At 35.3% G+C, this 17,308-nt stretch overlaps 2 protein-coding genes across 2 annotated transcripts; one reads left to right on the forward strand and one right to left on the reverse strand.

Moving 5' to 3' along the window:
* On the forward strand, positions 1-3,997 carry LOC107812553 (rho GTPase-activating protein 2-like). The gene is made up of 4 exons (XM_016637700.2): positions 1-653; positions 2,569-2,689; positions 2,791-3,141; positions 3,230-3,997. The coding sequence occupies exons 1-4, from the start codon at positions 220-222 to the stop codon at positions 3,662-3,664; spliced, it is 1,341 nt and encodes a 446-aa protein (XP_016493186.2). The 5' UTR covers positions 1-219; the 3' UTR covers positions 3,665-3,997.
* A 6,708-nt stretch (positions 3,998-10,705) lies between these two features.
* On the reverse strand, positions 10,706-11,821 carry LOC107812554 (uncharacterized). Its single transcript, XM_016637701.2, has one exon. The coding sequence runs from the start codon at positions 11,387-11,389 to the stop codon at positions 10,889-10,891; it is 501 nt and encodes a 166-aa protein (XP_016493187.1). The 5' UTR covers positions 11,390-11,821; the 3' UTR covers positions 10,706-10,888.
* Between the last annotated feature and the right edge of the window lie 5,487 nt (positions 11,822-17,308).

A 17,308-nucleotide genomic window follows, 5' to 3' on the forward strand; every position in this document is an offset into this window, starting at 1 on the left:
AGTTGGGCTTTAGTTGGATATGTGTAGACTTGATGATTGGTAAACTAAACTACACCCACCTGAAACCAGAGATGTTCTGTATTTCTGTAGAAAGAAGTGGGCATAACTGAAATTCTATCTTATTGGCAAGGGCTTTCTGGTCAGTTTAAAGTACAAAAATTTGAAACTAGTTGCCGTTTGAACCCCTCAAGAACCTCGAAATCCAAAAAACTATCTTCAATGCAACCAATTAAACAACCCGAAACACAACCTAAAGAAACAGAGACGGAAAAAGGATTCTGTGCGTGGGCCAGTGTGTGTTTTTGGCGAAAGAAAACAAGAAGAGAGATGACGGGGTTGGTTATGGTGAGTAGGGAGGTGGGTTGCGGAGGTGGTGGGGGTTGTAAAAATGGGAAGAGGTCAAAGCAGCAGCAGTTGTCTTTGTTGGATTTTATCTTAGCAGCTTTGAGGAAATCTATGATGTCTTGTCGTGATGATCAAAAGGAGGAGGAGGAGGAGGTGATGAAATCCACCGTTCATCTTCATCATATGGAAATCGGATGGCCCACAAACGTCCAACATCTAACTCATGTCACTTTCGATCGGTTTCATGGGTTTTTGGGTCTTCCTCTTGAGTTTGAAGTTGAAATCCCTTGTAAAGCACCCAGTGCCAGGTTTGTTCAAATTTTTTTTTTTTTTGTGTGTGTGTGTGTGTGTGTTTTGGGTGCTCTTGAATTTCAATTTCTTGTTCTGTTTGTCCAAACGTTTGATTCTTTTTTGTTTTATGTGTTGTTTGCATCTGATTAACAAAGCATAAAACTGATATAAAGCTGACGCTTTTACTTTTGGGGAGGTGATAGTTACTCAGAATAAGCTTGTCTAGTTTTCAGCTCAATTACCAGTATTCGAGGCTGCAATTCAAATCCCAAATTAGTTAGGGCTGACTATTTAATTCGTTAGTAATAATAACTAGAGGATTTATGATAGTTAGACTATCTTTACAACCCTTCTACTTAATCTTGAGCTTTGGACAGACATTCTTTGCAAAAGCTCAGTTTCTTATTCAAATACTAGTAGTAAATATGTCTTAGTAATTAGTATGATGATCTGCCAACAGATTCTGCAATGTAACAATTTTAGGAGTGGTTCATGCAAACTCTGAAAAAATAGTTAAGTTGTTATATTTACAAGATTTACTGTGTTTTACTCCTATTTAGGATTTAAAGCTAATTGAAGATGAGGATAGCATCAGTATGTTCTAACCATGCTCAACAAGTCAGCCCCACTACTATGTCTCTATCCTAGTATTTTGTAATTCAATATTTGTGATGTGCCTGTTTCAATGGTCCCCTATCCTTTTGGGTACATGATCATAATAGACCACTTTTCTGTCGTGCCTCTCTAACCGAAAAGGTTTTATTGGTTTTTGGGTGCCTATTAATTTGTCATGCAAGTGTCCTTGCGCCGAATTAGAAGTGACTTTATCACCTCCCATAATTTGGTTGCCTGCATCTACATCCAACTTTTTCGAAATTGTCATTTTAGTAAAATTTTGCTACCAACTGGAAGTGCCTTTTGTAGAATTGTAGTATGTCAAGACTCAAGAGGGATGCTTTTACCATCTGCCAACTTTGCAACTTGAGTAGTAACTTTGAATGAAAGCAGTAGTTCCTTGACCAAAATGTCAAAATAACTATTTTCCAGCAACTTTCGTAGACAGTATGCAAAGATGGGAATGTTCCTGTACTATATCTGATCCTTGTTGTGTCTCTCGTTAAAATGGTAACAAGGAAGATACCGAGATAATTCTTCGAACATATCTAGACTACTAAGTTTTGCACCTAATTTATCTCACTGGTTACAGAACTTTCAATTTTTTGTGCTTTATTGTCATATCTTTTGCTAAGGGCTAAACTCATCACTTCAAAACTAGGACGGCCATGGTTGGGGACTTGAAGTAGCTTCAGTTTAAGAACAAATTCTTAGGACAACAGTAACTGGAATTTAGCTATCCAAGTATTACAAGGCGTAGATACTTAGTAAAGACAGCACAAGAAGGATGGTTGTATGGATATTTTCATGTCTTTCTTTAGCCAATCATTTGAAAAAGAAAAGGGAAAACAAAAATTAGAAAAAGAACTGCTATATCGGAGTAAACTGGTTATAGTTGTTTCTGATGAAGAAGCCATTCCAGATGTTGGAAGTTTGAGGGTCCTCTTGAATGGTAATTGCTATTGTTTCAATTGACAGCAATTCCACCATATCATGCAGATTCTGAATGCGTTGCACTGTTGTTCACTCTACTGTGTTATTCAGTTTCACTCCATTCTTAGAACTCTGTCGGTGTGTGTAATTTAAACTTTTCTAACAGTAGTTTGTGAAATTCTGTCAAGGTTATTCTTCAGAAAATGCTTTTTAATTTTTAATAAAATAAAAAATGCACAGCATGTGTTGATACCTGTTTCTATTCCTGTGGAGTTACATTTATGACGTAAGTGGTTGGCTGTAATTTGCATCCAGAGTTTATAAACAGAGTTTCAAAGCTATTTATTGTATCATGCTGAATTTGTAGCAATTTTCTTTTTGCAGCGTCAGCGTTTTTGGTATCTCTGCAGAGTCGATGCAGTGTTCTTATGATACAAGAGGCAACAGTGTCCCGACTATTCTCCTGTTAATGCAGGAACGCTTATACTCACAAGGTGGTCTGAAGGTATCTCAATTTTTCTATTGTTTCTGATGGATGAGAGGTCTTTTCCATAACTATATTTGTTGTCAAATAGTTTTCTAAAGTATTGCTGGATGAACCTTTAGGCTGAAGGAATTTTTCGAATAAACCCAGAGAATAGCCATGAGGAGGAAGTAAGGGACCAGCTCAACAGAGGGATTGTGCCCGATGACATAAATGTCCACTGTTTGGCCGGTCTCATCAAAGCTTGGTTCCGAGAGCTTCCAGCAGGTGTGCTTGACGGGCTTTCGCCAGAACAGGTTTTGCGGTGCAACATGGAAGAGGAATTTATCGAGCTTGTGGAACAGCTTAAACCAACTGAGACCGCGTTGCTCAACTGGGCAATTGAGCTGATGGCTGATGTTGTTGAGCAAGAGGAATCCAACAAAATGAATGCCAGAAATATTGCAATGGTTTTCGCCCCAAATATGACACAGGTAATTGGAATATACTTCTGTCAAGGCATACAGAATCTTAAATTCCCTAACTGGTTGAAGCATTTTGTTTTACTTGTTCTGGTATCAGATGTCTGATCCATTGACAGCGCTCATGCACGCTGTTCAAGTGATGAACTTACTGAAGGCCCTGATTGTGAAAACACTACGAGAACGTGGAGAGACAGAAGATGGAGGATTTTCACCCATGTCATCTAGTTTTTCTGATAGACAAACCGAGAAGGAATTTGACACTCAACGAAAGATGGAGACTAGATGTGAATCAACAGGGCGCGCATCAGATGATGATGAGCAACCTCGTTACAGCTACAGCAGTGAAGACAGAGATGAAATCGAATCACTGAGTGAAATGGAAGGTAGCTTCCTACGGCAATTTGATGAGAACGATCATGCAAAAAATGACTTCCGGAAACAGCTAGAGGGAATTTTGTGTAGTGAACACGATAACCCCACGAATTTTTCCACTTTTGATGGAGATTCTTCGTGTTTACATGATAGTAAATAATGGGATTTCAGGCTTGAGATATGTAGCACAAGAGCAACTTACTGTTTCTGTGGGGCTTAAAGCGCAAGCAGAGTAAGTGGAAGCACAAATGATGTCTCGTCCGAACTGGTGTAACTGAATCCATTCTGGCGATGCATCTTTTGGCTGTTTATGTAAAGTGTTGTTGTTAGGCTTAGTCTAGACACAGATGATTTGCTTGAGGCTGAACTTTGTGGTTATTTCCTATGTTTCATCAGCACAGCAAAGGCTCTCTAATATTGACCTGTTAAAATTGATGTAAAATTAAGATTGTCCAAGCAAGATAACCAAAAGAAGATTCTTATAAAGAACAAAGTCCTTAATCTCAGATAAGAATCAAAGTAGTGATTTTGGTTTAACAAGACAATAGTAGGGAACTTTCTCTATAAGATTGTGCTTTGATTTATGCTTTCACTTTTCATGAATCTTGTTAATTTGGTAACAATACTTTAATCAAATCAGTGGCCAGCCTTCATTTAAGAAAAGTGGTCAACTAATAGCCAGCTAAAACAGTGAAAGATGATTGTTTTAGTGGGAATATAGGTGTTAAACGGGTGGGCCGGTCCGGGCCGCTTTTTTGGACCCGTACGGGTCATGGTCCGGGCCGTTTCCGGGTTGATTCTTAACGGGTTCGGATTCATCCGGGTAAAAATTGAACCGTACGGATTACGGGTTGAGGGGGCCGGGCCGAGCCGGGTTTAGTGTATTTTTTTATTTTTTTTTGTATTTTGTATAACTATTGTAAGTTATATTAATATAAAGAATACAAGTAAGATGGAAAAAAATTGCATTTATAAATTTCAAGTGCTACATTTATTTCAAAATTCAAACTTACAAATTGAAAGGTTTACATTTAACAAGTAAATTAACCAAAAAAGAATAAATTCAAAGGTTTTGCATTGCCTTAGTAAGTTCTTCATAATCAATATGAACTGAGTGACCTTCTTCTGGAGTGTTAAATTCGGATGGGTTACCATGTGTTAATATATCTCCAAGTTCCTCGTCTTCTGGGCTATCAACATCTTCACGTCCTTGATTTCTTCGTTCCGATCTAATCCAATCTCTGAAACATACTAAAACTTCCAAAGCATTGCTTCCCAATGAGTGACGGGTATCTCCAAGTTGTTGTCTTGCTTGGCTAAATGTACTCTCTGATGCAACAGTTGAAATTGGCACATTTAGCACGTCCCGAGCCATAGCGAAAAGAATAGGAAATTGCTTTCCATTCTCATGCCACCATCCCAACGGTGAAAATTCCTTTGTGCGAGGCTCTTTTTGCTTCTGCAAGTAGAATTGAAGCTCATCAATGTTCCTGCTACTGGTTTGAGTGTTAGAAAATGTAGAAAAAATATTAAAACTATCAAGGTCTTCTTCATCATCCACAGTAGCAGAAGTGGTACAATGCATAGTGGGATTAACATTGCCTACATTAAGAGCAGCATCATCAATTACATTTGCATAATAATTGTATAATTGTTGTAAATATTCATTTAGCTTGTTCATACAAGTATATAAATCTGGGGTTTCAGTTGGTCCAATCTCCATATAAGTATATAAAGCATTCATTAATTGGTGACAATCAGACATCTTAATAGAAGGATTTAAAACGGCACCAATTAAGTAAATCGGAGGAATTGGAAAGAAATATTTTTTGAATTTTGCTTTTTTCAACAACATCCCTATATTTTTCTTTCTTCTTAAATTCAAAGAGTAGAAAAGAAATTTCAGCTATATGTACTAAAGTCATAGTAACAGTAAGGTAATATGCTCCAGAAAACTCAACAGTAGCTGTATAAAATTTATGTAAAAATTTAACAACATCATTAATGACCTCCCAAGTAGTAGTTGTTAACATACGGTTTGGATCAGTACAATGCGCATTAGCAACTTCAGTTATTGGAAATCTATATTTGTAGCAACATTTTAAAAATATATATGTATAATTCCATCTAGTAACAATTTCGTCTGGCATGAATCTGGGTTTAAGGTTATACTGGACACACTTATTCTTAAATTCTTTTATTCTAGATTGTCTATTATTTCCTTGAATAACACCAACTGCTCTTCTAACATGAGTAATCTCAGTTGAAAATAAATCAAGGTCACTTTTAACAATTAAATTATAAACATGACATGCACACCTAACATGAAAAATTTCATCAAGAGGTGGTTGCAAATGCAGTTTTAATATTGAAATTGCGGCATTATTGTTAGAAGCATTATCAAAAGACATACACAATACTTTTTGCTTGAGATTATAAAATTCAACAACTTCACAAATAGTACTACTTATAAACGTAGCAGTATGACTCTGATCTTCATCATATCTAAAAGCGATAATACGTTTTTGCATACAAGTAGTATCATCTATCCAATGACATGTAATTGTCAAATAATCATTTCCATTAACAACATGGTCAATATCAGAAGTTAGAGAAACTCTGCAAGGAAGGTGGCTAAACAAATAACGTATCTATGTTTGATATTGTCCATGAAGTCTAAAGATATCAGCTCTACAAGTACTTCTAGGGATACCTTTAAATAAAGGATTGTAAATCCTTTGAATATACATAATAAGATATGATGAAGAAGCAAAAGAAAAAGGTAGACAACCCAAAGCAATCATTTTTGCTAACTCCTCATGATCCTTCATTTTATCATATTTCACAAGACCACCAGTAGTAGGGTTTAAAGTTGATTGATTTCCATCTCCATCAGATCCCCATTCTATAGGATGCTCAATTCTCATATGTTTACTAAGTGTCCTAGTCCCCCCTAATTGACCCCCAGTCTTATGTTTAAAAGTATCATTACAAAGTTTACATTTAACTCTATCAGTACCTTCTATTTCCTCAAAGAATTTCCAAACCTTACTTCTTTTTCTACGATTACTAGTCGGGGCCACAGGTGATCTACTACTAGCAACACGACCACCACCCCTGCTAGCAGCTCCAACACTACTAGGTGTAAGTGGTATCTCATCTTCCATTTCTAATTCATTATCATCTATACCAAAATCTTCCTGCAATTGTTCATAGTCTATATTATTATCAGGTAATGTTTCAGGAATATTTGGAGAGGTATTTAAATTACTACCAGATGTTGAACCTGAAGTACTACCTCTTTTTTTATTTCCCCGATTAGTAACCTTGTTACAAACTCTTTTTGCAGCATTAAACATATTGTAAAAATTTAACTACTAGCAACAAAACAAATAAATATGCAAGTAAAATAGTAAATAAGAGAAAGAGTTGGAGGGAGTGCACCGAATTCGGCAATAAATTGAGCACTTGATGATTCCGCAACTCAAATGTTACCACGAAGAAACGTCAATTCTTCCAATTTTGAAGTTCAATTGTTCAAACTTCAAAAGATAAGTACTACGATAAATTAAACTCCAAAAAAATAGCCAAATAATTGATTGCACCTTAATAGGTGAAGAATGAAGATTGAAGAATGAGAGAATATGAGAATTGAGATTGAGAATTGAGAGATGAGTGAAAAAATGAGGAAGAGGGGGGGGGGGGGTATTTATAGATTTTGAAAGGGGGGTTAATTTTTTTTAAAAAAACAAAACAAAATTGGGCTATTTGTGCAATTCAGCCGTTGGGCAACGACCATTTTATGAAATGGACCGTTGCCAACGGTCAGATCTGGCCCAAATTAAAAAAAAAATTAATTTTTTTTTTACCGTTAAACCATGTCGGGCCGGGCCGGTTAATCGGTTTACGGGTACTGTTCACCTAACGGGTTGGACCGGTCCGGGTAACCGGTATTTTAATAGTAAACGGACCAACCCGCTTGTCCCCCCTAACCCAGCCCAACCCAGCCCCCTTTAACCAGTCCGAGCCGGTTCCGGTTTTAACCGGGCTGGGCCGGTCCAAAACCGAGTTGACCCGGCCCGTTTAACACCCCTAAGTGGGAATTTGATTGAAGCAAGTTTATTTGTGCTCCATTTCCATTTGTTCTTAATCATGAAATATGTGATATTTTATGAACAGTATTATCTTGCAAACGCTACATGGTGCGCTTTAGATTCAACCACATTAAGTTGTTGCTATGATTTTCCATTGCGCAATTTCCTCGGCATAATTTTTTGCTAGCCATTTTTCGGACTGGTAATTGAAAAATAGCCGGCGTTTATAAAGTTATTGAAAAATAGTCACTATTTTGCTGAAACACGGAGGTTCCAACATAATATGCGGGATTATGTAGCTCTTGTGTATAAAATTTCAGCATATTATGTTGGAACTCCAGCACACGCAAAGTTCAAGCATAATATACTAGATTACGAAGCTCCTGCATATAAATTTTCCCGCATATTATGTTAGAACTCCAGCACATTATGCTGAAATCTCATATGTAAAAAATTCAAACTCCAGCATATTATGTTAGAATATTTTCGAGGGTATTTTTGTTCAAATTTTATCTTTACATAAAAAATTGAATAAATTTCTATTACTTTAAAGACTGTGACTATTTTTTAATTACCAGTTATAAATCTCGCAATTTTTTGATATTTTTCTCTCATTCCGGACGTGACCAATACTCTTTGCTTCTTGATATTAACAAAGCAGATCCAGTAATCAGTATATAAGCGCGTGGATGCACGTGTATTCATGTATCAGATTTCAATTATATATATACGTAAGAAATTTAAAGAAAATAAAAATTTAAAATATGTGTAGAAGTTATTAAGGGTGTATGCAATGTCTTTAAATTCTGAATCAACGTACCATCATTAATATTTCTCTTGTTTCTGCAAATTCTTTTACTAATACAAGCTATGTAGTTGCAAGAAATCAAACATGGAGCAAGAACGTTCTTTGGTTTCTTTTCATTGCTAGTACAAGCTATATACGAGGTTGTTCGACCTACGGGTAGAGGGTGGAGAGATACCTTTTCTCTCACTCAAACAGGATTTTTATTGTACAAAAACTTCAAGAAACAAATTCAATCATTTTGGTCCTCTAGTTAATCTACTACGGCTAAGTTAAATCTTTTGTTTGTTGGTTCCTTAGATATAAAGAATTGCTAATGGGTAAGTTCTTAAGAGTAGGGGTGTACAAAGGAAATCGACAAACCACACCAACCCGATAATTCGAGTCAAATCGAGAAAAAAAATCCGATTATGGTTTGGTTTGATGTTGGAAAAAAAAAAACTCTGACCATAATTGGTTTGGTTTAGTTTTAACTAAAGAAAGTCAGAAACCAAACCAATCCGACATTACATATATAGAAAATTTAGATATATTTAATATATAAATATACTTATTGTGATGTAATTTATAAATATATTCTTAAAAGATTTCATAATTTTTTTAGGTATTATTTGAAGGTTGGATTTAGAACTTTTGAATGTTCCAATAAATTTTATAGCGATTAACATTAGTAAATTAAATAGTGTTAACAAAAGCCCAAACTAAAATCGAATCAATACTAGTGCTAACAAAAGACATTCAACTCAATACTACGTAATGTATTGAATATCAATTTTTTGTTTTGCAATAATTTAGATAAAAATACATAACCTATTTTTATTTTTTCTTTACACTACTAAAAAAATCAAGTTTTAGCGACGGATAAATTCTGTAGCTAAATAGAAAAATCCGTCGCTAATCTCATTTAGCGACATATTATCAAAAGATTCTGCTAGCTACCAGCATTTTAGCGACAGATTAGCGACGACGTTCGTAACTAATTCTAGTTTTTTTGTAGTGTTAGCGTTTAGTCATGTAATTAATACTTCCTTATTATTCTACTTATTTTAGCATGACTTAGTATTTTTAGATTTTATTTATTTTTATTATGGCTTTGTAATTAGCAATATTTATATTACATTATTTTATTATCTTTATTGTTGAATATTTTAGAATAATGCCAAGACATATCTCATATTTTGAATTATTTTCTTGAAAAATACTTTATATAGTTGTATCTTACTAGAACTAAAAAATATTTTGAGCACAATTTATATGTTTTGTTCTTCGAAGATTTTACCGGGAAAAAACCCGAAAAAATTCGGACAATCCGAAAACACGAGAAAAACCGAGAGTGAAAAACGAGTTTTATTGGTTTGGTTTGGTCTTTAGATTTAATAACCCGACACAATTGATTTGGTTTGGTAATTGTAAAATCCGAACCAACCCGACCTATGTACACCCTACTTAAGAGTGTAAAAAGAAAATGTTAATTAGTTACTAATTCATGAATGAGTTTTAACTTTTGTAAACTTGCTGTGTAGAGTTTTTTTTAAAACCATAAAGTTAAAGTAACCTCCAACGAAATATAATTGTCACTGTACGTTGATACTATAGAAATTTTTGACAATGTTAATGTATATAATTAAATAACTAAATCTACTATAAAGGTGAGACCAAAAAGAAAAGAAGAAAAGAACATTAGTAATACCCGCTTCTTCTGTGGTCCTTGGTACGAGATTGTAGGGGATTTTATGTATCATCATTATCATTAAAACAAAGGTCTAATGCTGGGTGGCTAGCAAAATCATGAGGTTATTCTACCCCACCAAATTTCATGAGAACCTTATATATAATTATAAACCGTAAAGTGATAAAGAAAAAGATAAAAAGTACAAGATACACGATCTAGAAAGAATTAAAGTTTTTATTACTTTTAATTTTTATTTTATATAATACTGATCATAGACGAGTTTAATAAAATAGAGTAAAATGATCCATGAGTATAACCGACCGACTAACTTAGGATTCTTGTTTGAGTCACGTGGATCACAAAATGGATCCATGATTTCAAGTCCATTCGTTAATTTCGACAAAACCGAATCAATTTGGTGCCTCCAACTCGAGATTTTTGTTCGTAGAACTGGTCATCAGATATATATTCATCCATGTATCCGCTATGGGAGCATAGGCGACTTACATTCAACAATACCGGGGGCTTTCACTTGGACACGTCTTTCGCTTAACTGTTATTGTTGTCGTATACCAAAGAAAGAAAGAAAGAAACAAGGAGCTAGGAGGAAGAAGAGGGGGAAAAGAAAAATGAAAGAAACCATTTCCATTCAAATTACCTTTCATTTCTATATATATACACTTGATATAATAACTTTCTTTATGTGTAACAAAAAGCCCAAAAGCCAAAAAACAATAAGACAGAGAGGGGGAAAGAAAGCAGTGATGAGAGCTCCGCAAGACGACTTTGGATGAGATTCTTAATACTCCATAATTAAGAGGCCAAACAAGTCTCCCAAAATAGCCTATCTTTGTCCTTTTGGCACTTCAACTCTTCCATAACTGAATCAACTTTAGCTTTTTTACATCTATTCACACCAAAATTCCAACCTTGTTCAACTACGTCATCTTCATCTTCCTCCTCCTCCTCCTCTTCCATATCACTGTTCCAACCAACACTTTTACAATTATCAGAACAACTCCAAGATCTCACATCATCATCATCATCTTCATTTTCAATATGGAAATCCAAGTCCATATCTTCATCTTCAATATGAACACCACATTCATAACTGCATGATTGTGCATCATCATCTTCAAGAAAACGTTGATAAGGTGGATTTAGAGCGAATGAATCCACTGGATCATCATGACTTGTACTACAAAAATTAGAATCAAATTCAGAATCCCCACTAGCCTCAAAGAGCATAAAAGAAGACACATCAATAAGAGTGTTACTACTATTGCTTTCTTGATTCATCATCATTTCTACCATTTCCTCTAATTAGGTACCAATAACAAACATTCTTGGACACAAAACTCAATAAATAGTAGAGAGAAAAGGAAAAAAATAATAAAAAAAAAGATTTTTGTTTCTTTGATTTTGTTAGAGGAGGAAGACAAGGAACATGAGAAAAGTGAGTGGTGATATAAAATGAAATGAAATTGATTGGACACAACAAATAAAAAGAATGGGCATGTAATGACACCAAACTTCTAGAAGCCCAATTATACATTCATATTTGTAGGCATCAATATTCCAAAGAGCAGTCAGCCCACCTCTTCTAGAAACTTTATACTGTATCCCAATTTTTCCTCACCCCACCATCCCCCCTTTCTCCTTTTTTCTTTCAAATAGAACTCTTCAAACCTTGAATGCTATAATTGCGTTTACTGCTTAAGATTTACTGTTATTTGGGTTTACCGCTTGAGATTTACTTTGATCTTTTCTCTGTTTTTACTTTTGTTGTATCTGATGTACCTTTTATTTTATAACTATGGTGTCCGTGTCAACTTGCACGCACCTCGAATAAATATGCTATTGTTAGGGTTTTATGTATTTAAGTATATTAAATACTTAAAAGAGGGTGAATGAGAAATGGAGAGAAATGAAATTTTTGGTGAAATTTTAAGTTTCTCCCTTTGGCAAAGGGACATTGTCCCATATTGAAAAAGGAAGAGGTTTTTATGGTTATATAAGCAATTGCTCTTCTTCTAGCTCTTAAAGAGTTGAGAAGAAGGCAAGCCTCGCGCCGTCGTCGTCGCTCGGCTCGGATTCGGATTTGGTCAAATGATTGATTGATTAATTTTTTGGACCAAATTTATTTGTTAATAGTAAAATATTAATAGAAATGTTATTAAATATTTGTTTTAATAACAGAATATTAAAATAAATATTAATATTAAATCCTCCAATCCGTTTTTCAGTTGTGTAACTGAAAATTAAACTACCCTTTTCAATTTTCCCTCTTTATTTTTGAGTAAATAGCCATTTATGTTATGACATTTATGCTGTGGCCGTTTTGCATAAACAGCCATTCTGAAGAGTTGCACCTCTTCAGATTTCAGCCCAACTTTGGCTATAAATACAAGAATATTCTGCTCAGAATTTCTATACGATTTTCTGAGTTTTTCCTCCTTCCTCTGCATACTTTTAACATCAAAGAAAGCAATAGTAAGTGTGATTTGCTACCAAACTTTGTGTTCGCTGAAACACTGGGGTTTGAAATACTACTACACCAGTGTGTAATTCGTTCTATCCTGGGAGGAAATAATCCATAACCTTGGGTACTATAAGGGGATTAAATTCCTTAAGGAAACACTGTGAATTCAGTGAGCTCGGATTAAAATTCTGTTTCTGTTTTTCATTTCTGTTATATTCATTTATATTTTCCAGAATTATTTTACAAATACATTTTACTAACAAGCTTAAGGAATTTAAAATATTTTCTGTGTTTGTACTCACTGTTTCTGGAGAGTAAAACCTTTGTGATTTTGTACTCTATTGGAGATTAAAATCTACGTAATTTTAACGTTTGTGTCATTCTTTTACAGAAATGACTAATGATAATGTGAACCAAGTTGTTCCAATGGTGACTGCCAATGCCTCAACGAGCCGAACAACACCGGCAGCATTGGCACAGGCGGAGAAACCCGAAAATTTTTTTGGGATTGATTTCAAGTGCTGACAGCAAAAGATGTTCTTCTACTTGACTACTCTAAGTCTCCAGAAGATCATCAAGGAAGATGTTCATGTGTTGTTCGATGAAACTCCAGAAACTGAACGCTTTCTCGTGATTGAGGCGTGGAAGCATTCAGATTTTTTGTGCAAGAATTATATTCTAAGCGGGCTGGAGGATGTTTTGTATAACTTCTACAGTGGCGTGGAAACATCAAAAGAACTGTGGATTGCGCTTGAAAAGAAATACAAAATCGAAGATGACAGGTTGAAGAAGTTTGTTGCTGCAAAGTTTTTGGACTACAAAATGGTAGATATCAAGTCTGTTATTACCCAAGTCTAGAAATTGCAAGTGATTATTCACGATCTCCTTGCTGAAGGTATAAATCAAATTAATACTGATGTTGAAAGTAGTAATCTTAGTATTTTTACTAACAGAAATTTTATTGAAGGGCTTCTTATCAATGAAGCATTCCAAGTAGCAGTGATGATTAAGAAGTTGCCTCCTTTGTGGAAGGACTTCAAAAACTACTTGAAACACAAACGCAAGGAGATGTCCCTTGAATATCTCATTGTTCGGTTGAGAATCGGAGAGGACAACAAAGCTGCTGAAAAGAGAAGTCGTGGAAGCTCAACAATAATGGGAACAAATATTGTTGAAGAGAACAAAAAGAGGAAGAAGGCTTCTGGACCGAAATACAATCAAAGCAAGAAGTGGTTCAGTGGAAATTGCTACAACTGTGGAAAAGCTAGACACAAATCTACGGAGTACCGTGCTCCGAAGGAAGAGAAGAAGAAGGGTCAAGCAAACATGGTTGAAAAGCATGATGATGTTGATGACTTATGTGCCATGCTTTCCGAATGCAACTTGGTGGGCAATCCTAAAGAGTGGTGGATTGATTCTGGAGCCACTCGCCATGTTTGAGCTGTTAGAGAAGCTTTTGCTACTTATGCTCCTGTTAGACCCAATGAGACGATTTCTATAGAAAATGCTGCAAAGGCCAAGATTGAAGGATGTGGGAAGATATTTCTCAAAATGACTTCCGACATAGTGGTGACTTTGAATAATGTCCTTCATGTTCCCGAGATTAGGAAGAATTTAGTCTCTGCTGGACTTCTTGTTAAGAACGTTTTTAAATGTGTTTTTGTTTCCGATAAGGTTGTAATAAGCAAGAACAAAATGTTTGTAGGAAAATGTTACCTCACTGAGGGCCTTTTCAAGCTAAATGTAATGGTTGTTGAAAATTATAATAAAATTTCAGCTTCGTCTCACTTACTTGAGTCAAATGAATTATGGCATATACGTTTGGGTCATGTTAATTATAAAACCTTACGAAAAATGATTAATTTGTAAGTATTGCCTAAATTTGAATGCGACAAATCAAAATGTCAAATATGGGTGGAATCTAAGTATGTTAAACATCCTTATAAGTCAGTTGAAAGGAATTCAGATCATTTAGACTTAATTCACACAGATATTTGCGATATGAAGTCAATACCATCTCGCGGTGGAAAGAAGTATTTCACAATTTTTATTGATGATAGTACTCGATATTGCTATGTTTACTAACTTAATAGTAAAGATGAAGCAATAGACGCATTCATGCAATACAAAAATGAAGTTGAAACGCAACTTAACAAGAAAATCAAAATGATAACAAGTGATAGAGGTGGTGAATATGAATCTTCTTTTGAACAAATATATTTAGAATATGGCCCCTTACACGCCCCAATCCAATGGGATTGCAGAAAGAAAGAATCGTTCATTAAAGGAGATGATGACGCATTATTGATAAGTTCTGATTTGCCACAGAACTTGTGGGGGGAAGCCGTTCTTACGGCTAGCCGAATACTAAATCGAGTACCCCATAGCAAAACACAATCCATTCCATATGAAAAATGAAAAGGAAGGAAGTCCAACTTGAATTATTTTAAAGTGTGAGGGTGTTTGGAAAAAGTGCAAGTTCCTATACCCAAAAGGGTAAAAATAGGACTGAAAATCATTGATTGTGTTTTCATAGGATATGAGACTAATAGTAAAGCATATTGATTTTTGGTTCATAAATCAGAAAATTTCGACATTCATAATAATACGGTTATAGAATCAGATAATGCTGAGTTCTTTGAAAATATATATTCATATAAAAAGTAATGTGAGTCGATTGGTGAAGGATCTAAACGACCTTGGGAAGAAACAAAAGAAAGTACACTTAACCAGGAGGATCCAAGACGTAGTAAATGTCAAAGAACGTCTACTTCATTCGGACCAGATTTTGTGACTTTCTTATTGAAAATGAGCCTCAAACATTTAAAGAAGCTATGTCTTCTTCGGAATCATTATTTTGGAAAGAGGCAGTCCATAGTGAAATAGAATCCATACTGAACAACCATAAATGGGAATTGGTTGATCTTCCTCCTGGAAATAAACCGTCGGGTTCTAAATGGATCTTTAAGAGGAAAATGAAAGATGATGGCACTATTAACAAATTTAAGGCAAGACTTGTGGTCAGATGGTATAGACAACGAGAAGGTCTTGACTATTTCGATACATACTCTCCAGTTACAAGAATTACGTCCATACGAATGTTAGTAGCGTTAGCTGCAGTTTATGGTCTTGAAATTCATCAAATGGATGTTAAGACAACCTTCTTAAATGGAGAGTTGGAGGAAGAAATTTACATGGAACAACCTGAAGAGTTTGTGGTTCCAGATAAAGAAAAGAAGGTATGTAGACTTGTTAAGTCCCTTTACGGACTAAAACAAGCACCCAAACAATGGCATGCGAAATTTGACCAAACAATGTTGTCAAATGGTTTTAAAATAAATGAATATGATAAATGTGTGTACATTAAAAATGTTCCAAATCACATAGTCATTGTTTGTTTATATGTGGATGATATGCTGATAATGAGTAATGACATTGCCAACATAAATACGACTAAGCGTATGCTAACTGGCAAGTTTGATATGAAAGACTTGAGAGTTGCTGATTTAATTATAGGAATTAAGATCCATAAGACTTCTCAAGCTCTGGCATTGTCACAATCTCATTATATTAAGACAGTGCGTGAAAAATTTAAGCACTTGGCTTTAAAGTTGCAAAGACTCCAATTGACGTGAATCTTGCATTAGCAAAGAACAAAGGCCAAAGCATATCACAATTGGATTATGCTCGTGTATTGGGTTGCTTAACGTACATCATGAATTGTACACGACCAGATATAGCTTGTGGTATAAGTAAATTGAGTCGATATATGAGCAATCCAGGTCAATCTCATTGGATGGACATGAAACGAGTTTTGGGGTATGTAGTACATACCTAGAACTTTGCTTTGCACTATAGTAAATATTCTGCGGTCATTGAGGGATATTGTGATGCAAATTGGATCACCGGATCAACTGATTCCAAGTTCACAAGTGGATATGTATTCACTATTGGTGGAGGAGCGGTATCTTGGAAGTCGTCCAAACAAACTTGTATTGCCCGCTCTACGATGAAGGCTGAATTCATAGCCTTAGATAAAGCCGGTGAAGAAGCTGAATGGCTCCAGAATTTCTTGGAAGATATTCCATTTTGGCCCAAACCGTTGGCACCAATATGCATACATTGCAATACTCAAGCGACAATTGGAAGGGCTGGGAGCATTATGTATAACGGTAAATCTCGTCATATACGACGAAGACATAAAACCGTTAGGCAGTTACTCTCTAGAGGAATTATCACGATTGATTATGTAAAGTCAAGTGATAATGTGTCAGATCCACTTACAAAAGGCCTAACTAGAGAGGTAGTTTAGAAGTCATCAAGGAGAATGGGACTGTGGTCGAGAACAAGTCATAGTGGCAGTAACCCTACCTAGAAGATTAGAGATCCAAAGATCTAGGTTTAAGGAGATCAAATAAAGTCATTAATGATGGTTCAACATTGTCAACTAAACTTTTGGTCCATTCTCGCGATAAGACAATGTTCAGTACCAAGGATAAATCATTAAGGCTTTTTAATGATTTCTAAATTTGATACGGGGTATATCAAATAGTGTATCTATGGGATGACATGTTTAGGAATCACCTATGTAAGTGTGAAGTGTTAGCCGCTTCAAGGAGAATCTTGCAAGGCCAGTTCTCTACGCATTTATGAAACCAGGCGGTGTGCATGGGTGAAACGAACACAACAATGAGAACTAAAGACGGTTAAGGGTTGGTTATGTGACTTGTGGTTGTCTAGGTATACACCAA

The sequence above is a fragment of the Nicotiana tabacum genome, chromosome 22, assembly GCF_000715075.1.
Source record: "Nicotiana tabacum cultivar K326 chromosome 22, ASM71507v2, whole genome shotgun sequence".
Lineage (NCBI taxonomy): Eukaryota > Viridiplantae > Streptophyta > Magnoliopsida > Solanales > Solanaceae > Nicotiana > Nicotiana tabacum.

Bases quoted from the DNA above. Each gene is read 5' to 3' on its own strand.
- LOC107812553 (XM_016637700.2), top strand. From the start codon at position 220: ATGCAACCAATTAAACAACCCGAAACACAACCTAAAGAAACAGAGACG. The intron at 654-2,568 runs GTTTGTTCAAAT...TTCTTTTTGCAG, and splicing joins TGTAAAGCACCCAGTGCCAG to CGTCAGCGTTTTTGGTATCT. The intron at 3,142-3,229 runs GTAATTGGAATA...TTCTGGTATCAG, and splicing joins TCGCCCCAAATATGACACAG to ATGTCTGATCCATTGACAGC.
- LOC107812554 (XM_016637701.2), bottom strand. From the start codon at position 11,389: ATGGTAGAAATGATGATGAATCAAGAAAGCAATAGTAGTAACACTCTT.